The sequence below is a fragment of the Amblyomma americanum genome, chromosome 2 (genome assembly GCF_052857255.1).
Source record: "Amblyomma americanum isolate KBUSLIRL-KWMA chromosome 2, ASM5285725v1, whole genome shotgun sequence".
Lineage (NCBI taxonomy): Eukaryota > Metazoa > Arthropoda > Arachnida > Ixodida > Ixodidae > Amblyomma > Amblyomma americanum.
This window is the reverse complement of record NC_135498.1, coordinates 67,573,160-67,595,587: the sequence shown is the minus strand read 5'-3', so window position 1 is coordinate 67,595,587 and position 22,428 is coordinate 67,573,160. Positions and strand designations below refer to the sequence as shown.

General features: G+C 46.8%; 1 protein-coding gene across 2 annotated transcripts in view; it reads left to right on the top strand.

Annotated features, from left to right (window-relative positions):
• The window catches only part of LOC144121364 (SEC14-like protein 2), a 66,032-nt gene that overhangs the window by 13,897 nt on the left and 29,707 nt on the right, over window positions 1-22,428 (top strand). For both annotated transcript variants that reach the window (XR_013312605.1, XM_077654553.1), the window contains exon 2: window positions 22,312-22,381. Coding sequence is in view for 1 of the 2 variants with exons in the window: in XM_077654553.1 (XP_077510679.1) it covers window positions 22,312-22,381 (70 nt within the window). In the remaining variant the exon portion in view is untranslated. The remainder of the gene's footprint in view (window positions 1-22,311; window positions 22,382-22,428) is intronic.

Below are 22,428 nucleotides of genomic sequence, written 5' to 3'. Positions count from 1 at the left end.
GTATAATCGCCATCGCAATTACGTTGGCTCTTACTTGGACAATGGTGTACGAAAGAGAGAAGCAAGTGATAAAATAAGACACGCTAGTGTGCGCTGGTTCTGAACAACGCAAGTGAAAGTCAAAGGTCTCCAGCCTGAATTTAAGGGACAATTGGCATTTTGCAGTCATCCCGAATGCCTCTCATTGAGTTGCTCCGAAATAACGATGTACAGAAACGTAATAATGCAACAGCGCTTGTTTTGTATGTTCTCTGTTTCGTGTGCCCTGTCTTCCCGTGCTGTGCGACAATGAACAAAGTACAATTCAGTGAACAACCCGCTTGAAGCTATTCAAGCAACCACAAACTGCTGTTGCGCCCAGCAACCTAATATGCTAGTGAATTGGCTCATTGAGTAAAACAAAAAATTAAAAAAGAAAAAAAATGTACAGAAAAGTAAATGTGTCACACCATTAATTTAATCAGAATTCGCTACTAACAAAATGAATGGTTTTTTCTGCAGTTAACGCAGTAGGCTTAAGTTGACCGACAGCTCGGGGTGGATAGTTCTTTTTGATTATTAATTGAAACGTTTGGCAACTATTCAAACCTGTGGACTGCGTTTCTTACTCGTTTTCATTTTTTTTCGTCACCATGTCTCTGCTAAGCTCATGGTTCACCACTACTGCTGCGGACTTGCTATGCTGGATGTGTTCAGGGCAAGTAAATACAAGCGCGCCTTCTCCAATGCTTACGCTCGGCTAGCCTCTCACTCCATAAAGCTTTCAGCGCAGTGTTTGCTTCGTGCTCGCGTGCCCAAGTGCGCGGCAATAAGAAGGTCTGCATGTGCGCCAACTTCTATCCTTTTTTTTTCCTTTGCTGTTTACTGCTCGCCAAGTGCGCGCGCAAAAGATAAAAAACCTTGAGAGGACTTCGAAGTGGAGACAGGCTTCGCCGCATGGCTTGAAAGTCCTGATGCGCAGCCAGACGTGCCAAAGGAGCCGTCGCATCGATTTGCCTTTGTGAGAGCGCCCAAGTGGAACTCGGAAAGTGCGCCGTCTCGGGAAAGATTGCGCCGTTTTGTTGAACGTGCTGCTTTTTTTCTTTTATTTCGTGCGCTATTATGCACGAGTTAACTGTTCCCACAGTTGCTGTGTTTGTGATCACGAAATTTCTTGCTTTGATGGCGTTTTTCTTTTCCTTGCGTCAGTTAAATATGTAATTGTCTGCAGCAGTGCGCATGTTTGCGCCGTTAGGAAGAAGAGTGTCCCGGAAGTGAGGCGGCTGGTCGCTGATGCAGTTTTTAAAAGCATATTGCTGATGCAAGAATTAATGGCGCTGCCCGTAAACGCACAAAAATGTGTTCGAGAGATATACGTCTCAATATATACTGCCTGTAAAAACACCAAATGGCGTCCTCGAGAGAGCAGCAAAATATGTCGGGGAAATTTATCAGTTCACATGGACTGCAGCCACTTCACGGTCTTCGTCTAGAGAAATCAGAAGCCATGCGAGGTGGCAAGAGTCAACAGCTCCGCGTAAGAACTATCGACGAAATCACACTGTCGTCAGCACCAACTGCGTGTCGGTGACATTTGCATCTCCGTCACACAGCATGGCATTCTATCAGAACGTCAGCTTGCTGCTAGTTTACACAAGGAGTTCACGCAAGGCTTAAGCTATTCTCCTCGCCAAGACACGGTGAGTGTTAAGCGAGGATATTACAAAGAACTCGCTTTTCGTTATGCCTCGCGATGTGGGGAGAGATTGAGCGCTTAAGAACAGAAGCACAGATATTGCCTTACTCAATGCATTCATACCAGGGAAACGTGCAATTTTTGCATGCCCAGTGGGGAAAACGTTTAAACTAACATTGTACCCCGAAGTCTACCAGCCGCTATCTCAAGAGCATTGAGGAGTTAAATTATTATTAAATAGCGCGCTGAACTCGCCGAGTTGTTTCTGTTTACTGGAAAGTGTTGGCCCGATAAAGAGTTCGAGTTTAGTGGCATTGTTTTGTCTACAATCCACCCAGCTACTTGACACCTGCGTCTGTGATTAAAGTTATACCTGTGTACCCTGACTGCGTCTACCATAGCCTAAACGAAGTAATAAATCCGTGCGACACTGGCGATAAACGCAGAACATATATAGGGAAATATTAAAGAAGAAACTAAACAACGCTTCGCAGCAATACCGTCTTTAATAATTTTCAAATCCAGGTCATTTGAAAGGATATTATGTAATTTTTAGATTCAACTTCCGTACCCAATGCTTCTTTTCTTTTCATATATGCTCCCTGCCGCAGGACCCAGCGAGACAGAAATTCGTACGGCGATGCTGTGCAGATCTTTATTTATGATTCTGAAAGTTGTGTTACTTAACGCTCTCGTAACCTGCACAAACATCTTGCTAGCTTTTTTTTTATTATATAAATGTGCATTTATAGCAAGCGGTGCTTGCAAACTGACAGCGGTGCTGATGACGTAACGCAATCTCTGACAGACAGTGAAAACTACATTTAAATTGCGACATTCTGTCTATTTCAATATCTCTTTGACCCTTTTGTTTTGCTTTTCCCCTGCAGCCACTGTTATCTCTATACAAACTCGAAAGCTAGCCCAATTAAGCAGTTAGGCTCTCTAAACTGCCCAGTTTAAAGGGCTAATTTTAAATGTCCGTATCATTTCTAGATTTCCGCATCATTTCTAGATGTCCGTATCAGATGTCCGTAGATGTCCGTATCATTTCTAGAGATTTCTAGATGTCCGTATCATAGTAGCCCTCCTCCAAGAGCCCTTGAGGTATTTGTAATAAATTAAATAAATTTCGCGATTTGTTATCTAGTTCACAAGTTATTCCCAAACTTTCAGTTTCTAACTTATCAAGTTCAAGCCCGGGCTCAACTCCGGGTATGTTTGAGGTGCGTTTTACAGACAACCTAGTTTTTTCAGCAATAAAAGGCGGTGCAAACAGCCACGAGGTTTTGGTGTCTGAATGCTTACAACGAAGTGGCAGCCGAATGTCGAAATACGAAACAATAGACTCCGCGCGACCAGTCTATGCGAATATTTATGGGCCAACGAATATAATATAAAGTAGCATCATGAAATGACCCCTCGCTATAGATACCTTCCCTTCTACTCATCTGCGTGCCTTGAGCGGGAAGAATAGGAGCAACAAAAAAAAAGGAGAGAGAGTGAAAGAAAGAAAGAAAGGAAGGAAGAAAGAAAGAAAGAAAAGAGGAAAAGCCGGCGCAAACGCGATGATAGCTTGGAGCCCGCAGAGCGCTCATGCATGCACCCGAAGTATTCATGGCACGTTTCATTTTCGGGAGCGATTGGGCCCACCGGACCGTTAGGCAATCACCCCAAAAACCGCCGCCCCGCCATAGTGCGCGCGCACGCATAGCGCTGCCGTCAACAACGCGCCACGCGGAGTCCCGCGAGTCGCGACCGACCAGCCCGTAACGAAACCCGCGGAAAAATGCCATAAAAAATATATGAATAGAGAGATGCTCTACGCGGTATCAGCGAAGCTTCGCAAAGCCACGCTAAGCGCATATACCACAGTAGAAGGAAACAAGATTGCGTGAAAAGAAAATAAAAAAAAAATGTCGGAGGGAAATGCTGGACGGAAACCGGTAGCTACGAAAAATTCACGTTCACTCGAGAGGGCATGCAGCAGAAGCGTCTCATTTCCTTCCCGCGTTTTTTTTTTTGCTTTCCCTTTCTCTTTCATGCAGTTGTTTCCTGGAAATCAGGATGGCGCCACGTTACGAAACGGTCTATGCAAAGCACCACCGCGGAAATTGCGAAATATATATATATATAGATCGAGGATAGACGACAGTGGAGTGGCATAGGCGTTCAAAAAATGGTTATGAGCACCCAAATTGAAAAAAAGTAAGGCGGACGGCAACGGAATAAGACAAAAGCGGAGGCATCCACGAGCCGCCTGCGTCTGTGCCTGCGTCTGTGCCATCTTGCGTTGGGGGCTGGGAATGCTGGGAAAGCACGGGGGAAGGGGGAGAGGGCGACAGCGAGCGTTCCGGCTGGAGCCACCTAAACATGCCTGTCATGCACGCGTAATGCTGTTTCTGACAACAGCGCTGTCTCGATCGAAACTTGTTTTCTCTCCTTACTTTCCTCGTGGCCTGTTTGTTCTCCCGCGGTTGATTCTCTCCGAAGCGCTGATGCTGGCTCGTCCTCCGTTTCCTGTGGATCGTTGTGATGAGGAGGGGGACCCGGAAAAAAAGCTGCGCGAGACAGAAATGGATGCGTTATGCGGTTCAAGGCCGCGTGCCCATTCTGTCAGGAGCTGAGATGGCGTCGCTTGCTCCGCTGACGCAAACAAACGAGTGTGTTGTCAAGGCGTGTTCTTTTGCGCGACTGGTCGGAGGCTGGGTGGCGTCGGTGACCATTATTTACGTCGCTTTATTGCGGCACGGCGATAAATGCGTACGTAAACGTTTACGCCCAGCTCTGAATGCGAGATGACCGGAGTAATGTTTGCTTCTCTTTCTGACTGCACAAAAGCTTCAGAAAGCTTGAGTTTCAATACACAAGGAAAGCGTTGTACTTCGGTGACTGCAAAACACACTCAGTAGAGTGTGCAAAACATTGCAAAACACACTCATGAACCCTATGCGGACGAGACCGTAGAGTTGAAGCACTCACTATACTACGTGATACGACTTCAGGTTACAGTGAAACTTTCTCCACATTAATAACCACAACACACTGTCCATCGTGCGAGAAGAAAATAGTCTGTTGTCAAAGTATTTCTTATCACATTAGTAAAAAGCTATGCAGGAGAAAATAATAAACGCAATAATTTTTATGCATCCGACTTTTTAATAGAGCGAGGCATTGAAACTATGACTTTGTTTGCTGCTGCCACTTGTAACTGCAGCAACACTACACATTGTGGGCCATAAACTTTTCTTTTTTTATCAACTTCTATTGTACTGCAGGAACTGAGTTCATTAGAGACTTTAGAAGACTAAAGGGAACGCATTGGCATACTCGGTGGCGCAGTGCGAGAACTTAGAAAGAGAGGGAGAGCAGAGAACATAGGAAAGCAATATATAAAAAAAAACTCTGATGCGTTAGCAACCGCACGTTCGTAATATCCGATGTGGCACACTTAGGTTCGTTATATCGGAGGTCATCACACTACGTTCGTTACAGCTGAGGCCAGCACGTGAAAGTTCGTTGTAGTTGAGGCAGCATACTTAGATCCGTTATATCCGAGGTAACACAGAAAGTTCGTAATATCAGAGGTTAGCACACGAAAGGTGGTTATTTCCGAGGTATTATATTAAGTTTTCTCTTTGCACGGTGGGCAGGAGGGCCACCTGCCAGGGGCTGCTTTGAGACGGTAGTCGCCATTATTTGTAGGTTAGACGGGTACCTGTTAGAAAGAAAAAGAAAGTACAGTTGATATTTTTTCAAAATTTTGGCCACCCTACGCCATTTCATTTCTTCCTTCTTGTTAGCGACTAACAAATCACGCTAGGAAAGTACATCACTTAACGGGTCCTTTTTCCAATTGCGCTTCGTTACTCACTAAACAAAACATGAGATGTGAAATAGTGTTCGATGTCTGCCCTTATTTTCTACCGTGCTCTTCAGCTATTTTCTTTACAACGAAAAACGAACAAGACCAAACGTGTGCACTAACAGAATCCAGTCGTCGACGTGGCATTTTATACCTTCCGAAAGGAAAAAAAAACGCAGTCAGAACAAAAACAGCGCCACGTATGCAAAACAGGGAAGCGTTCGGATGTGACGAATTGTCCCCCTCGCTCGCACACAAATGAGCTCCAAGTTTAGCATCTCTATTACTCCATGCTCGGAGTTTCCGCTCGCTAGTCCGTCGAATTGTCCTTGCGCGACGAGTTCTTCACATTTCCTACTTCGGAAAGGCTCGCAACACTGTATTGCCTGCGCAAGAGTTCCCTGCAGCAGGCAGACCTCATTTTCCTCCATCACTGCTCTCCGGGCTTGATCCCTTTCGCGTACAGCAAGCCCGGGCCATCTCATTAAGCATCCTGTTCCCCTTTGATGTCCACCGCTGCTTTTGCAAAAGGAAGAGCGCCCTTTAGTCCCTGTAAGCTGTAGGGAAGTATCCGGAGGCCCCGTCTATCAGAGGCCAGCACGTCAGGGATGGCCCAGCTAGCCTCCCGGCTTCCAGAAAGGTCCCTGTGCGGAAAGGCACTTGGTATCTGCCAGGAAGCAACAAGGAATAGCTGAGCAAGATGGGGAAAAAAAAAACAGCGACGCGAAGGAATAGGAAGTGTGGAGGTGCAAAGCGAACTCTATACAGACGGCGGCGGGGGAATAGGAGGCCGGAGAAAAGCCCTCAACACGCGAATGCGTACATGCGCGCAGAAATAAATACGAGGCAGCAGCCAAGTCACTCCCCCGTTCTAAGCCCCCTTCAGCCTGCGAAACTGCCTGCGAAAGCGGACTTATTCCAAGTGCCGAGATTTGAATCCTCGTTTCTTTTTCTTTTTTCCTCTCGGCGTTCGCATTTCGCTGTCGTTGCTTTCCTGCGCAAGGAGCTGGCGTTGGAAGTCGTTCACGGACGGTGATAAAGTGAGCCTGTATAGAGAAGCGGTAGAAAAAGTGATGCCTACTACCCGTCGCTAGACTTCAGAAGTCCGCTGCTTGCTTGCTTGCTTTCTTTCTTTCCTTCTTTGGTTTCTTTCTTCCTTCCTTTCTTTCTTTCTTTCCTTCTTTCTTCTTTCCTTCGTTTCTTTTTTTCTTTCCTTCTTCCTTTTCCTCTTTACTTCCTTCTTTCTTTCTTTCTTTCCTACTCTATCTCTCTTTCTTTCTTTCCTTCGTTTCTTTATTTCCTTCTTTCTTTCTTTCTTTCTTTCCTTCTCTATCTTTCTTTCTTTCTTTCTTCTTTCCTTCGTTGCTTCCTTCCTTTCTTTCTTTCTTTCTTTCCTTCGTTTCTTTCTTTCTTTTCTTCTTCCTTTCCTTCTTTATTTCCTTCCTCCTTTCGTTCTTTCTGTCTTTCTTTCTTTCTTCTTTCATTTATTCTGTACACCTCTCATTTATTTCTTATTCCAGGCCCAGTGTACAAAGGAGTGTGCATTGCAACGCCAACAGCTGTGGTACGTGACACGCGCGCCGATGAGAGCTAACTTGAAACTGGGGCAGTCCATCGGCTGAGGGTTGAGGTGGCAGCGGTTCGTCTGTGTGGTCAGCCAAATCAAGACAAAGTGATGCGCAATAATGAAGAAATTGCACGCGTAAAGTATTGCAAGAATGCCGAAGCTCCCCTGAGAGAGGAATAGCCGATGCCCGCGTTAAGCGGATGAGGTGAGATTAAAACAGTTCATCCCTTGTTTGAGCAGAAACCCGCCCCAGCAACAACCGGAATTAAGGCGTGGTAAAAAAACGAATTAGCTTAATTAGCACATGTTTAACCGGTTCTCGAGAAAAATAATAGAATTAAGAAGCCTTAATTTCGAAGAGAAATCAAAATGACTTTGAGGTATATGTAGCCGTGAACAGCCTATCATACGAAAGCTCCCACTCAAGAAAACCGCCTTCGGACTGCCGTTCAGAAATGAGCGCAGTTAGGCGCGACTGGGTTTCATGTCCGAACACCCTCTTTCCACAGGTAAACTGTGTCAAATGTTCAAGTTTGACCCATCCCTCACATTATGGAAGCCGTCAATTACCTACAAAGAGGAGAGCGCTTAGCCTACGTAATCCAGATCATCAAACCAAACACACTGACGACCGCCACCCAATACGAGGCTCGTTGGCACAAGTTCCATCTCACCGATGGCCTTCAGAACGCTCCCGTCAAATAATAAAACAGTAAGCTAGAGAAACTGTCTTGGACTCAGTCATGCTTTCCCTCCGTAATAAATGAACCTGTAATAAATGACTTTATCGAAAACTCGGACGGTTAAGGGACAGTCCGAAGCGTCCAAGAAGCCGCCCCACCTGATCATGTTTCTGCCAAAGTCTACAAATTCATGCTTAAACACCCGTAGCTCGAAATGGGTATGGGCGAAGCATAGAATGGGTACGTATCTTCCATTTCCCAAATGGAAGAATTGATCAACATCAACGGAAAATCATTCCACTGGGCTTCCTGTCCTTCTGGCCAGACACCTACAACCCACTTGGCTACCAAGCAGCACAGCACAAATAACAGGTCCGCGCAGAGAGTGGCACTCCTTAGGCGACTTCGTCTACACAGGCAGAGATGGGCCGCATGCTCGTCCTGCGTACTGAATAGCTACATCAACCGCACGCACTGACGACAAGCCGCCTCCCGCCCGAGGTGCGCCAGTGTCAACATCATTCGCAGCGAACGTCAGACGCCTCGGTGGGGTCACGCAGCACACGATACCCATCCTGCACGAAGAGCTCGCAGACAACCCGCTTATTTTTCACGGGCAGGTTCTTATCGCGGCCACTAACCCAGCTATACAAAACAGCCGGTGCCGCTCGACATATATCCACTCTTCCACCGCTGCGGGGATCGTTACCTTAAACTTCGAACTGTGTCTTTTCCTTGCTCTGTGGCCCACACCACCCAAGGGCGGGATTCGAGTGATTCGCGCACGCGGCTGCAGACATGAAGCGACGGACTGACCCTCCTTCCCCCCACATGCAGCTCAACCTGGAGGAGGCGCAAAGCAGTTATCGCCTAGGTAATATGATCAACTTCTGACGTGTGTTCCTTGGAATAGTTTTGCCAGTTTCCTTTCCTCCCCGGCTAAACAACTCTCTCGGTCTATTCAACCAACCCTGTAACCCTCTTTCGCTTAATTCTGCTTTCTTGGAAATGACTACGCCTTGTCTGCTCTCAATTCCAGGACCGTCTAGAATTTCGGAGGCCACCGCGTTTACTGGGGGTTCAAGTTCCAAAGACTGTTTAAGAATACTATGATCTAGCGTCGCCTTGTACTGCGCTGTCGATGCTGTCTATGGCTTCAAATTTTCACCAGTAACATTAATATTGGACCGTAAAGTCAGCAGTGCAATGGGCTTCCTTTGCAACGGTCCAAAAAGATCCTTTTTTTTTAAGGGAGTTAGCTCTTATTAAGCTCATTCCTCGAGTTTGCATTGACGTTGTCGGTGTCGGCGTCGGCAGCGCTACCTTTCTGTTTGACAGGTGGCAAAGTGGAGAGCGGGGAATCCCCTAGCCATCGTAGCCATATTTAAAAGGCAAGAGAGAGGAGGAAATTTTTAGAGGGAAAAGGTGAGTGTGAGAGGAGACGGGTGGAATGGGGAAGAAAAGAAAATTTCCTCTCCCCACTTAGGGAGAGAAGAAAGAGGGAAAGAAGAAGGAGAGTGGGTCGCAGACGACAGGTCGTCTAGTGGCACGTGCAAGCGACTGAGCGATTGAGCGGCGCGTTGCAGCGAAAATTTCCAACTTGTTGGAACCTCGCCGCTCATCGCCGCGACGACCCAAAACAGGTTTTTCCGCCGAGGCGGCGGGATTCGCTAGCATTTCCGCCTGCATAAGCGTCCACGTCGGCTGCGGTAAGTGGTTGGTTTCAAACCCACCGCCGGACAAGGACGGGTGCAAGCGTCCCCAGACCCTGCGTTTAGATTTTTTGCTGCCACCCCACAGCTAACGCTCAAACATCAGCTCTACGCACTCGTAACCGTCGTGTGATTTTTTTTACTTTCATCTTTAAGCGTCCTGCAGAATTCTAAATTTTCTTCATCTTGCATCTTCTCTCCCCATTTAATGCTTTCAGAATCCCGTACTTCCCATTTAAAGCTTACCATACTCCCTTGTCCTTCCTCACAACCTGCGTAATCAATCGCGAACCCGGTCTAGCTGTTCTCCTCGGCCCAGATCTAGTACTACATATGCGAAGACTGTCGCTGCCGCCCCCCCTCCCCCCGTGCCACTTTTCCTCCGCTTAATAATAATAATAATAATAATTGGTTTTGGGGGGAAAGGAAATGGCGCAGTATCTGTCTCATATATCGTTGGACACCTGAACCGCACCGTAGGTAAAGGGATAAAGGAGGGAGTGAAAGAAGAGAGGAAGAATTAGGTGCCGTAGTGGAGGGCTCCGGAATCATTTCGACCACCTGGGGATCTTTAACGTGCACCGACATCGCACAGCACCCGGGCGCCTTAGCGTTTTGCCTCCATAAAAACGCAGCCGCCGCGGTCGGGTTCGAACCCGGGAATTCCGGATCAGTAGTCGAGCGCCCTAACCACTGAGCCACCGCTTCCCTCAACCGTCGTTTGCACTCGGTCGTCATACTCAACGACTAAGTCATTCAGGTCATTGAAGCGCTTAGTAGTCAAACGGCGAAGGAACCCTTGACAGCCAGCCCCCATAGAAGCTCTCCATCTGAGCAGGTCTGCGCTTTCAGTCGCTCTTGGTCGCAGCAATAAAAAAGAAATCCGCAAGAGGGTGATGGCGTTACCATTCCGTCGCTCTCCAGATAGTTACGAGGAGTGAAGCCTGACTCGAAATTGCGCTGAAAACAAAGTTTATTGTCTCTCCTGTAGTGCTATCAGGACTCCAGTTTCTTCGGCCTCGTCACGAAAAGCTGAGGCCGCCTTTCGCCATTGCCACTCGCATTTCTGGAGCTCGACATCCTGTGCAAGAACAGCAGGGCGCGCCGTCTGTCAGGCAGCGCTGTCGGTTTTACAGCGCTAGTTGTAGTGTGCACAACGACCAGTTTTATGGCAGCGTGGACGGCGCTGCAACGGCTATAGACTCCCACGGAATGACACTGCCAGCAGCAGTACCGAGAAAGCGTGCACAGGCAATACTCTCGGATATGACGCTTTCTGTTCATGTCGAACCATGAATTCTGGCGTGTTACTATCAACTTTCCATGTTATAGGGGGTGAGGAGCCCGTGAATGACGCGAAGGAGTAATGTGCTCCACCATATTTTATCACCTTGCGAAGTGTGACATAGTTTCATTGATAACATGCGAAAACTGCTATGAGCCTACTAACAATACCCAGACGGTCTTTCACACTGAGCAGTGGTTGTCCTTTTGCAATGCTAGTTTTGGCAAACATTTTTAAGCGAAGCTATCTTCCGATATTTCGCTTCTTTCTGTCTTTGTAAGGATAGTGAGGTTAGGAACCATAATTTAGCGGTACCAATGGCACAACATGCCCTACACAAACAACAGATCTAGTGTTCGCAAATGTTGTGCAACGTAACTGAACCGCTGGGACCTTTGCAGGCTCGACATTTCTTGAATCAAATTTTCCAAACCCTCTATGTTAATTAAGTGAGCGACAGGAAGCACCTTGAGACGCTAATTATACGAAGTTGTTATGCGAAGATACAGACAAGGTAAAGGAAATTAGGGGCTCGTTTTGACAAATATATGAAGTAAGCCAACAGTCACCGAAACCAAGGTGCATAGGGGAATGTTTCTATTTTATTATTTGTAGTGCTCAGTAGTGGGAGAATAATACTTCTATTAATCTGTCGCTTAAAGAAAATTACTTCTAAAGCTGCAGAAAAAACAGCCATGTCGCCGGTGGAATTCGAACCCACGACCTCCGAATATTGCGTCCGGTTCGGATCCCAATGGCGGCATGGTTGTTTTTTCTGCCACAGCGGTCGAATTTCGATGGATGCGAAATTCTATAGGCCCGTGTGCTCTGCGATGTCAGTACAGGTTAAAGATCCCCAGGCGGTCGAGATTATCCGTAGCCCTCCACTACGGCTTCCCTCATAGCCTGAGTCGGTTTGGGACGTTAAACTCATGAAGTGATGAAATCATCATTCCTTTATGTTACCCCTATACGACACGGAAAAATCAGTTGCATCATAGTGTCACAAAATTTCGCGTTTTACTTTGAACGTTGTGTTTTCGCATATATATCGCGTGTATAAATCTTCGGAAGCAGCCTTTCACTCGCTCGTTTTATAAAAGTTCGTAAGCTCCCCGCAGGTTAATTTTTAGTTGTTTCTTTCACCATTCTAGGTCTTTCATAATGCGTTTTATATTTGGTGCTGATTACGCCAGGCTGAAATGCTTTTGTCATTTGCATCGCCACCACCAGTGTCGTGCCATTTACATGTTACGTGACTAACGCGCAGATTAAATACATTTTCCTCTCTCTCTCTCTCTCTCTCTCTTTGTCTTTCGTGCGCGTTACATCTTGTGCTAGTGTGAAGCACTAGTGCACAGTGCATCTGCTAGTATAGTACACCATGTGCTGTGTGCATGTTGTTCTGTTATCACGTACCAGCAGGCACAGTGAACTGTCGTTGGACCACACGTTACAGCAGCCTTTCCTGTGAACACTCTTCTACACCTGAGAAGAAGAAAAAATCTTGCGGCTTCTGTACCGAGGATCTCGATCTCCGGGATACGTTGCGTTTTCTGTGAAACAAAGAAGGAAACAGCAACAAAACCATCCAGCAACCCGGTGCACCAGGCGAGGGTTCATCACGGACGCCTCTAATACCAAAGGGACAGATAGAGAGAGATAGAAAGGAGAAAGGAAATAAAGGGAGGAGGTTCTCGTTTACCAGCACAGGCTCGCGTAAAACGTTATACCTTGAGTGGCTGCTCCCATACGCCTTCGCCACTGTTCACATACAAAGCGTACGGGATTGAAGTGAAACACACGACTCTTCTCCGTCTCCAACTGTGGGGCCCTTGTTTAACGATAAGGCTTCTCGATACCTGGGTCAACATGGAACATCGGTGCTTATGGACTCGAGCCTCGATAAAACAGCCTTCTCGGCCAAACATTGGAAGGCGCCCTGTGTTTCCTTTTCCGCTTAAATTAGATCAACCACCCCCAGGAAGGAAGGAAATTTTTTTAGAAAACAAAGACACAACTCGTGTGCGCTAGCTCCTTCTCCGCGGTTTTCCTGATATTTGCCGTGCCGCTTCTCTGTTTTTTTTGCGAGCATCGCAGCAGCACTTCAACCAGCGTTCGCGAAGGGTTCTTACGGTGAAACAGAGCACATACACAGAGCTGCGTCTGAATTGCTTCGTAGCGCTGTCTCTGTTTGCAACGAGTATGTGTTGACGGGCTCTGTAGTGGTGAATAATCCAACAGCTTTCATGTTCTTGTGAGTGCTGCTGTCTATAGACTCCTATGCAGGGAGTCAACAAGCAAAGAGCGCGTTCTGTATTTCCTCCGATTATTAATGCGTAAGCATTACTTGGCTCACGCGAGGCGTCCACGGAAAGTGTGTACAGAGAGTGCGTACAGACAGTATGGGACACTTACCCGAGTTACTCGGTAACTTGGTAGTAACTCGGGTAAGTTCGGAGGAGAGCCGCGAAAGCTGCAGCCAATGGGAGGAAGCTCGGGTGAGTTCGGAGGAGAGCCGCGAAAGCTGCAGCCAATGGGAGGAAGCTCGGGTGAGTTCGGAGGAGAGCCGCGATAGCTGCAGCCAATGGGAGGAAGCTCGGATGAGTTCGGAGGAGAGCCGCGAAAGCTGCAGCCAATGGGAGGAAGCTCGGGTGAGTTCGGAGGAGAGCCACGATAGCTGCAGCCAATGGGAGGAAGCTCGTGTGAGTTCGGAGGAGAGCCACGATAGCTGCAGCCAATGGGAGGAAGCTCGTGTGAGTTCGGAGGAGAGCCACGATAGCTGCAGCCAATGGGAGGAAGCTCGTGTGAGTTCGGAGGAGAGCCACGATAGCTGCAGCCAATGGGAGGAAGCTCGGGCGAGTTCGGAGGAGAGCCGCGAAAGCTGCAGCCAATGGGAGGAAGCTCGGGTGAGTTCGGAGGAGAGCCGCGAAAGCTGCAGCCAATGGGAGGAAGCTCGGGTGAGTACGGAGGAGTGTCGTGCCAGCTGCGCGAAAGGTTGCTCAGGAAGAGCAACATGGGTGGAACAATCCCTACGGGTGGCTGTCGCAAGAACAAACACCTTCCAGTGCAGTGGCCTATCACTTAACCACTGCGCCACTACGCTGGCAGTGGTATGAGGATTTGTCGTCATCTATGGATGTTAAGTAGAGAACGACCAATTCTGCATATATGGACATTAACGCAGGGAGCTCCGAATGGTGTGCAGTTTGGTGGACAACGCGAACCAAGTTTAACACACAGAATGCCACAGACATAATCAATCACAAGCGGACGGAAGCAGCAGTAGAGCACGATGCTTTCGCATTCGTAGCCCATAAGCAGGCTTAACTGCCCCCGGTAGTTTTTTTGTGGTGCCTCTCAAAAAATGGGAAAAGAATGAACTTAAGTTTTCGAAAAGAAGAAACCATAAGCCTTTAGTTTACTCAAACCTTCCTTCCAGAAGTTGTACCAGTACTCATTATTGGCAGTTCACCACTCGTGGCAAAATAAGCAGGCGAGAGCACGCAAATAGTTTTTTCAGTGTTACCTAAAGGGAGAATATGCGCCAGTGTTCATGCGAATTTCTTCGGGAGGACTTCCCCCACCGTGGTAATTCCAGGAACCACATCCTTCGTATTAGGGTTGGCTATTGTAAGACCGAAAGGGTGGGCTTTTCGTTCTTACAATAGCGGACCTTTCTGCCGAATCATGAATTCGCCACAATGCTCTCAACTTCGCGCATATTAAATTATTCTAGTTTAGTGCATATAGAAGCGAATCCTCGACGTTAGCCTCGCACTACGTTCACCAAAGCGTTTCCTGGATATTTTGCTTCGAGAAGTGCTTCACTGTCACTACTGAATCCCCTTTTCCCGCCCGCCAGGAGCCATCTTCAGCATTCTTGGACAAAAATTTTGAATATTAGAATATCATTAGGTACTCTTATAGAAATATTGAAGAAAATGGTCCATCCTTCCGACACGTAGCAAAATCTTTCTTTTAAGCTTTTTCCATCGCTCGCATCGAGCAGTTAAGACTGCCATATAGAAAAGAAATGGGGAACGTTTTTTACATCAACATGAACGTCAATGGCAAAACAAAATTGCAATCCTGCCGACAGGAGATTTGCGGATATATTGATTGTTATAGTGAAACCTTACAGTATATGAAAGAATTTCACTCATAAACTCTTCCTCGTTGAAAAATGTTTTCGTCCAAAACTGTTGAGTGTGCGAGCCAAACACGAAGTGTGCGCTTCCCGGCATTCCGACGTCTGCCGATGGTAGATGACCGTGTGCAGCGCTTCTTTTCCCTTCTTCGTAACTTTGAGAAACCACACGAAAGCACAAGCTTCCTGTTCACGAGAGAACAGCGTTGAAGTCAACATCGGTGTGACCGGAACAACCCATGTTGTTCCCGGTCACAACACATTTTCCGGTTGACGGTCACAACACATGTGGTGATAGGTGAACACCCGCTAGCCATTGAGGATGTAATCCATGTGTGCTAAGGGGTGCTCACTGCTCAGGAAAAGGCTTTGCATGGTCAAGCGATTTTTTTTCTTCTGTATTCGTGACTGGAGAGGAAAACCGGTAACCGCTTCGCTTACCTCTATCTCCTCAATGATCTTTCGACTAGCACTTTTGGGGTACTGCCCTTGCGCATATTTTCAATATGAAAGAGAACAACCAGTTTGCAGAATAAGCCATTTTTTTTCTTATTTCTCTGCTAAAGATGAAAAATGACTTTTGAATTTGAACTCCAAGACTGAGACTAGCTAAAAAACTGAAAAAAAAATGTTTTTCACATATATTGGAGGGTTCTGTACATTCTGACGGTGCCGTCAACATGGCTTTCTCGCCACCTTCGCAAGAGTCAAAGAGGGTGCTCTAATCAATACATTCTAAAACGTGCAGACATATGCGACATACTGGCATCTCTATAGGGAAGAATAATTTCGGTTGTCCAGTTAAGTCAGCCTACAAACATTTCATACGGCACAGTGAACTCTAAAAAAGGCTGCACAGTGCCTATGCATTTGAATTTTCTTTGTTTATGTGCGGATTATAATTGCGGCAAGTCCGGAGAGCGTAATTAAATACAAAATGACAGAAAAAACACTAACTGTGTATGTAGTTTCAACTTACTATTCGAATGTAACGCAGAAAAGGCCCTACGCACTTCTTTTGTGTGTGCTGTCTCATTCTCCTGGCAACATGTTTTTCAACGCCACTGATTTAGGGCGCGTGTAGTTCCTACCCTTGGTCTCTCCCACAAATAGATGAGGCAGAAGTAGAGCAGGGCAGCCGATAAATCCTCGCTCAAAGGATCCGCAATCTCGGAGGCTGCCATCAGACAGGCCTGGTTTATTGTGCCGTTGACAGATGGCGTTGTTGTGGCTGCCAGCCACTGGGTCAGCGTGTTAAATTCCGCGTCGGTGCTATTGCTGAAAGTATGCTTTTCTCGCGGACCGCAGGAATCGCCGGTTGCATTTTCTCGTGTTGTTTGTTTTCTTTTTTGTTTAGTTTCTTCAGCTTTTCGTGGAGTGTTTGTTTCCTTTTCATATTGCCCGCTGCGTACTGACCAAGTAGCCTCTACACTTACATCACTGTCAAAAGATTGCTGGACATACACCATGTAGTGTAAAGTCAGTGATGCCCTTACCAGTACTAAAAGCAGAATTTTGAACGTAAAGCTGCAGACGACCAATTATAATGGTAATAGACTTTTATTATAGCCTGATGAGAAAAGAAAAAATGTAGTCATTTTAAGTCCAGCTTTCCTGGACATCACTTTGATTGTGAGGCGACTGTAGAATACTGTAAGATACTGTTATGAATATATTGATGAAAATGGTCCAATTTTTCGATGCGTAACAAAATCTTGCTTTTAATGTTTGTCTTGCTCTCGGACCGAGTAGCTACACTACCTAAAAAACCGATAAGGGATACCTAGTAGCTAAGACTACCATAGAAAACCAATAGGGGCACCGAGTAGCTGACTACTGCAAAAAATCAATAGACGCACCGAGTAGCTAAGACTGCCATAGAAAAGCAATAGGGGCACCGAGTAGCTGACTTCTGTAAAAAACCAATAGGCGCACCGAGTAGCTAAGACTCCCATAGAAAACCAATAGGGGCACCGAGCAGCTAAGACTACCATAGAAAACCAATAGGGGCCACCGAGTAGCTGACTACTGTAAAAAACCAATAGGCGCACCGAGTAGCTAAGACTGCCATAGAAAACCAATAGGGGCACCGAGTAGCTGACTAGTGTAAAAAAACCAATAGGCGCACCGAGTAGCTAAGACTGCCATAGAAAACCAATAGGGGCACCGAGTAGCTGACTACTGTAAAAAATCAATAGGCGCACCGAGTAGCTAAGACTGCCATAGAAAACCAATAGGGGCACCGAGTAGCTGACTACTGTAAAAAACCAATAGGGGCACCGAGTAGCTAAGACTACCGTAGAAAACCAATAGGGGCCACCGAGTTAGCTGACTACTGTAAAAAACCAATAGGCGCATCGAGTAGCTAAGACTGCCATAGAAAACCAATAGTGGCACCGAGTAGCTGACTACTGTAAAAAACCAATAGGCGCACCGAGTAGCTAAGACTGCCATAGAAAACCAATAGTGGCACCGAGTAGCTGGGCCACCGAGTAGCTAAGACTACGATAGAAAACCAACAGGGGCACCGAGTAGCAAAGACTAGGATAGAAAACCAATAGGGGGCGTTTTTGGCAATGAATAGAATACTATAAAGGGATCGGCGGATATATTGATTCTAATAGTGCAAACTTCCGATATGCGAAAAATTGCGCTCATAAGCACCTTCTCGATGAAAAAATGTGCTTGCCCAGAATTTCTGCGTATGCGCGGTTCGCATGCTCTGTATGGATCGCCCAGCGTCCCAAGTTACGAAACCATTATAATAAAGGCAAAATGTCTTGACGGCCGAAGCCCGAAATTCGGAGTCTTCCTTTTCCGTCCGTCCTTGTGTCGTTTGGGCTTCGAAAGAACAGAAATGAAAACACATTTGACATACCGCCCCGAAGTCTAGGCCGTTCTGCATACGCGTTTGCACCAATACTTTTGTGTATAAGAAAAAATGTTTTGACAGTTGATATATGTTTCTGCCTTTTGGGGACGCGAAATGAATGCACTTCCTCGAGCCCCATCTAGGCGTGACGGACGGATGCGCTTCGGGGGAGAATAAGGGCCACTCGGGATTTTCTGCGCCGCTTTTGAGTGAATGCGGAGCGGCTATGTGCGTCGAGCGCGGGCAAGCCTACGCAGCCTCCGTCGCTAAGCCTCCTTTCATCCCGCCTGTTCAAAAGCCCATTTTTTTGCTTCGTTTCCACATAGTCCTTCCTGAATACACTGCCTAACATCATCAGCAATTCTTCTAGAACGGTAGCTGTATAACGTCTCCGTGTGCATCTGCAGAGTTATGGAGCTTTTTTTTTTTTTGCTCGTGTTTAAAACGCGAGCACAAATAAGTAATGGAAGGCGGTGAAGTCTTATTGCTCGAGTTTTCTTACAAAAGAAAATAGAGTTTTAGAAGAGAATAAAACGTTCTTTATTTAGCCTCCAAGCCATCAAACTTCTCCCTGACCTTTTCATGCGCAACGCAATGGAAAATGGTTTGGGGTTTAAGTTTCACCTATTCGCATTTGCCGTAAGGACGCGACCTATGATAACTGATCTCACCCCTCATTCTTAGTACGTCCCACGGCGTTGCCAAATATAAAGAGCGGTATATAGGTTTTACTAGTCTGTCGGTTTCGTGTGTCGTTAATCTGCGAAGAAAACTTTACCCTCACCCTTTTCAGGTGGGCTCTGCACAGCGGAGAAGCGATTTCAAATCCTACGCTAAATGTATTTGCATTGGATTTCCACAGCACGCAGCAGGCAGTAAGAAGGCACCCACGCCACTCTAGAGTCTCAGAATTCCAAGAGAAGGTTCCAATGTCCCAGGTTCTCTCTCTTCCAGCTTGCTTGAAGGTCGAGCTCACTGCAGACCTGCGGCATAGAGCTGTCGTGCCCAGTGAACGTTACTCAAAGCGCCCTCTCTCGCAGCACTTCGCCTTTCTCTGCGCTCCCGTTCCTGCAGCGTTGCCACCCTATCTTCTTCATTATTAAAGGTGACAGCGGGGTGGCGCCACATTCCTTACGAAAGACGAACAAGAGTTGAGTTCTGGGGGGAGAGAGTCGTATAGCGTGTGTAGTGCATGGAAGAGGAGCTTGCTATACTGGACGGCGCGGTAGTTTGGGTATGCGCGCGATGGTGTGCTTTCGCGATTGTGACGGTCCTGACTCGATCCAGCGCTGGCCCGGCGTTTTCCCGCCCGCGCGGTGAGAAATGTGGTTGCCGTCGGAGATAAGAGATTGCTTGTCAAGACGGCTGTCTTCGGCTTCCCCGAGTGCCGTCCTGCCGGCAGCAGGCAAAGACGAGGCGCGCGCACGATGCTAGCTCGCTGCCTGCCGCCTCGTATTCCCGGGATTCCTTCTTCCCGGCGGTGGTAGTACGTAGCAGGCAGGCCCTGGATTATATTGCTTCGCCCGTCTTGGCGAATGAGACATGCCGTGAGGCAAACCGTCGGCAAATAGTAGTGCCCGCTGTCTCTTCCATCCCCTACGCCTTTGTTCTGGTGGATTTAGCGAAGTCGGTTTCGACGGTGTGGAAGTGATGCCTCCGCGGTTGACCTCTGACATTTCGGCGCGCAGTTCTGGTGGGTGTATAGTGGTCAAAGAACGAAGGGCTGCATTTGGCTCTAAACAGCATTCATTACTGTGCGAAGCCTGCGGAACGAGGGAAGGGTATTACTGAAAGAAAATTTTGAAATTGAAGGACTTTGAGCGCAAGTGTAATATCGAGATATTTAAGCATCTCTTGAGTGAAGACGTGTCATCACGTACAGAATTCGTCGGAGATTCAATTCACCCGCATTACCGAGTTTAATTCGCTGTGGACTATTTGTATCGCTGCAGGGCCGTAAGTCATTTAGACGATTAAAACTAAAGGTGGAAAAAGGCTTCCGCGGTAACCAGGTGCCCTATACGAGAAGTTTGCTTGCACGAGTGTGTAGTGTGATATCTACGAGGAACCGACATTTTCACCGAGCTCGCATAAGCATTTTCTGGAAGGAAAGATACACCGGAAGATTCGGCTTTACATTCCGTACCAAGATGCAAATTTCAAAAAAAAATGCAAGTAATTTTCACTAAACGGCGATCCGTTGGTAAATGCGGAATGATCCTGTTAAAGCGCATAGAAATGGAAAGTTCAGCGTGTTCGCGTTACGCATTACTGCGGGAAATAATCGCCAAATAATTGTCTGAAATTTCAAACGACTGATTACTTCCATTGTGTCACTGCGGCGGCGCGTGCCTCGATACAAGTGTGTCGACACACGGCAGCGCATGGCTTCTGTGGCTGAATCGCTAGCGATCACGGAGGCCCACACCCCGAGTTTTCTTTTCTCGTTGACAGAAAATCTGGGGGGTGTTTTTCCATGTGTGCCATACATTTACGCGACTTTTCGGGATGTACTTAAGTGCTGATGGATTAGAGTCAATCAGAGCACACGTTTCCACCTGCGGCGACTGCTTCGCACAGTTCAGAACTCAAGTACTAGCCTGGAGGCGCCGAACACATTTCCACAAGTACGTACGATAACCAAACAAACAAAAATACCTGAGTAGGAGCAGGAATCTTAGTGCTAACGGAGGTTCGACACAAATAAAAAAACATTCGCGTTTCTCCAAAAGAGGACCGGCGCAAGAAATTTTGAGCAGTCGTTTAGGGCTGACGTAATATCTGTTTTTTTTTATGTGGTCGCGTTAGAAGCACCAAGTATCCAGAACGCATCGTCACTCATTAAATTTGTACTCTGGCTGGAGAGAGGTGATGTTACCATCCTGGAAAATTCCCATTGGCTGTAGGGGACTGTTATAGTAAAGTTATAATAATTTATTTAGTAATGCAGCTTGGATTAACACAATTTCGAAACCGTCGCGGTGGCTCAGTGGTTATAGTGTTCGGCTGCTGACTCATAAGACACAGGTTCAATCTTAGTCGAGGCGGTCGCATTTCGATGAAGGCTAAATGCTAGAGACCCGCGTACTGTGCGATTTAAGTGCACATTAAAAAACCCCAGGTGGTCGAAATTATCCTGAGCCCTCCACGGTGGCGCCCCTCATAGCCTGAGTCGTTTTGGGTCGTAAAACCCCATTAACTCTCTAGCATACATCGTGTTTCGCGCAAAGCGAAATGTCTTGGTTACTTTTCGGGCCAGCTTATTGCTTTCACCATCCCATATCGACCGCCCATAGCGTCCTATTCAGTACTTTGGATGCCCACCCCAAAGCTGTCTGATTTTCGTCCCAACGCTGCTGATGGTCGCCAGCACAGTTATTGTCAAACCATTTGGTGGATGGATCAGTGTACAATTATCTCGCACATATAAGGCCCCGCTAGCATGTTACAACAGAAAGACCAGTAGTATTCATGCAAATTAATCGTAACAAAGACATATTTGTGGCGTAACACTGACATTTTTTTTGTAGTAAAGCAAAGTGTGTGCTCATAACGAGGGTACTTGTTCTGTCTTAACGCCAAAATTTCCTGTAGTCGCAGAAGGACATGCTCCATGTCCCCACGAAAGAAATCCGCGCAATACTGTAGAAAATAATCCTGATATGCCGATATCTTCTGCAGCTGCGACAAGAAAGACACTTTTTTTTTTATTTTGGCACAGGTTCAGTCATTCCCGACTGGTCCCCCCCCCCCCCCCCACTTTTTTTAGTACGCTCATTCTCTGATCGACATTCTGCGAATTATACTACATAGTTTTGTCGACTGTCAACCTATCAAGCATCTCAGTATCACAGTGTAGAATCTAGCAAAGAATAGGCATCTTATCACCGAGCCAAACCGAAATGCTGATAAGAAACGGACTGAAAATAAGATTTTTTTTTTCGGCATAAAGAATCTCATGGCTCGGCAACACTTTACCCTGCGGCCGCTGTAAACATTCGCAGGGTCGTACTTTTTACGGCCCAATTATATAAATATTTATTTAACAATGTTTTGTATTTCTCTTCATATGTTAAGTGCACGTAACTTATTATTAAATTATTCAATTCGTTTTATTCGTGTGGGACATCCAGTTTTTTTTTTTTTTTTGCCGATGCCAACAATCGTAAAACACTTGCGAAGTCAGGATGACAAGCCACGCTCATTGCTGCCAAGACATGGTCACAAAGGTGTACATTCCAAGAACAAAAAAAAAAGAAAGAAATAACTCCTCACTAAACGAGACCATGGCAGCACGACAGAAAAAAATTCTCAACTTTCTACGCTCAAACCCGCGGAAACACCGGAAACTCAATTTCCGGCTGTCAGGAAAAAAAAAGAGAAAAAAACTCTGCCCGACCAGCTTGTTCCCGGCGGCGGCTGATTCTAGTTAACTGACTCGAAAGACTGCGCTCTCAAACTTTCACCGCTCAATATCCTGCCTCCTTTCTTGCTTCTTGCAGCTCCGGGCAAACGTCGACGACATCCTGAGGCCTAGTCATGACGACTACTTCCTGTTGCGATGGCTCAGAGGTAAGCGCTGTGCACGGAGTGTCGCGGGACCGTGCACTTGTTTCTTC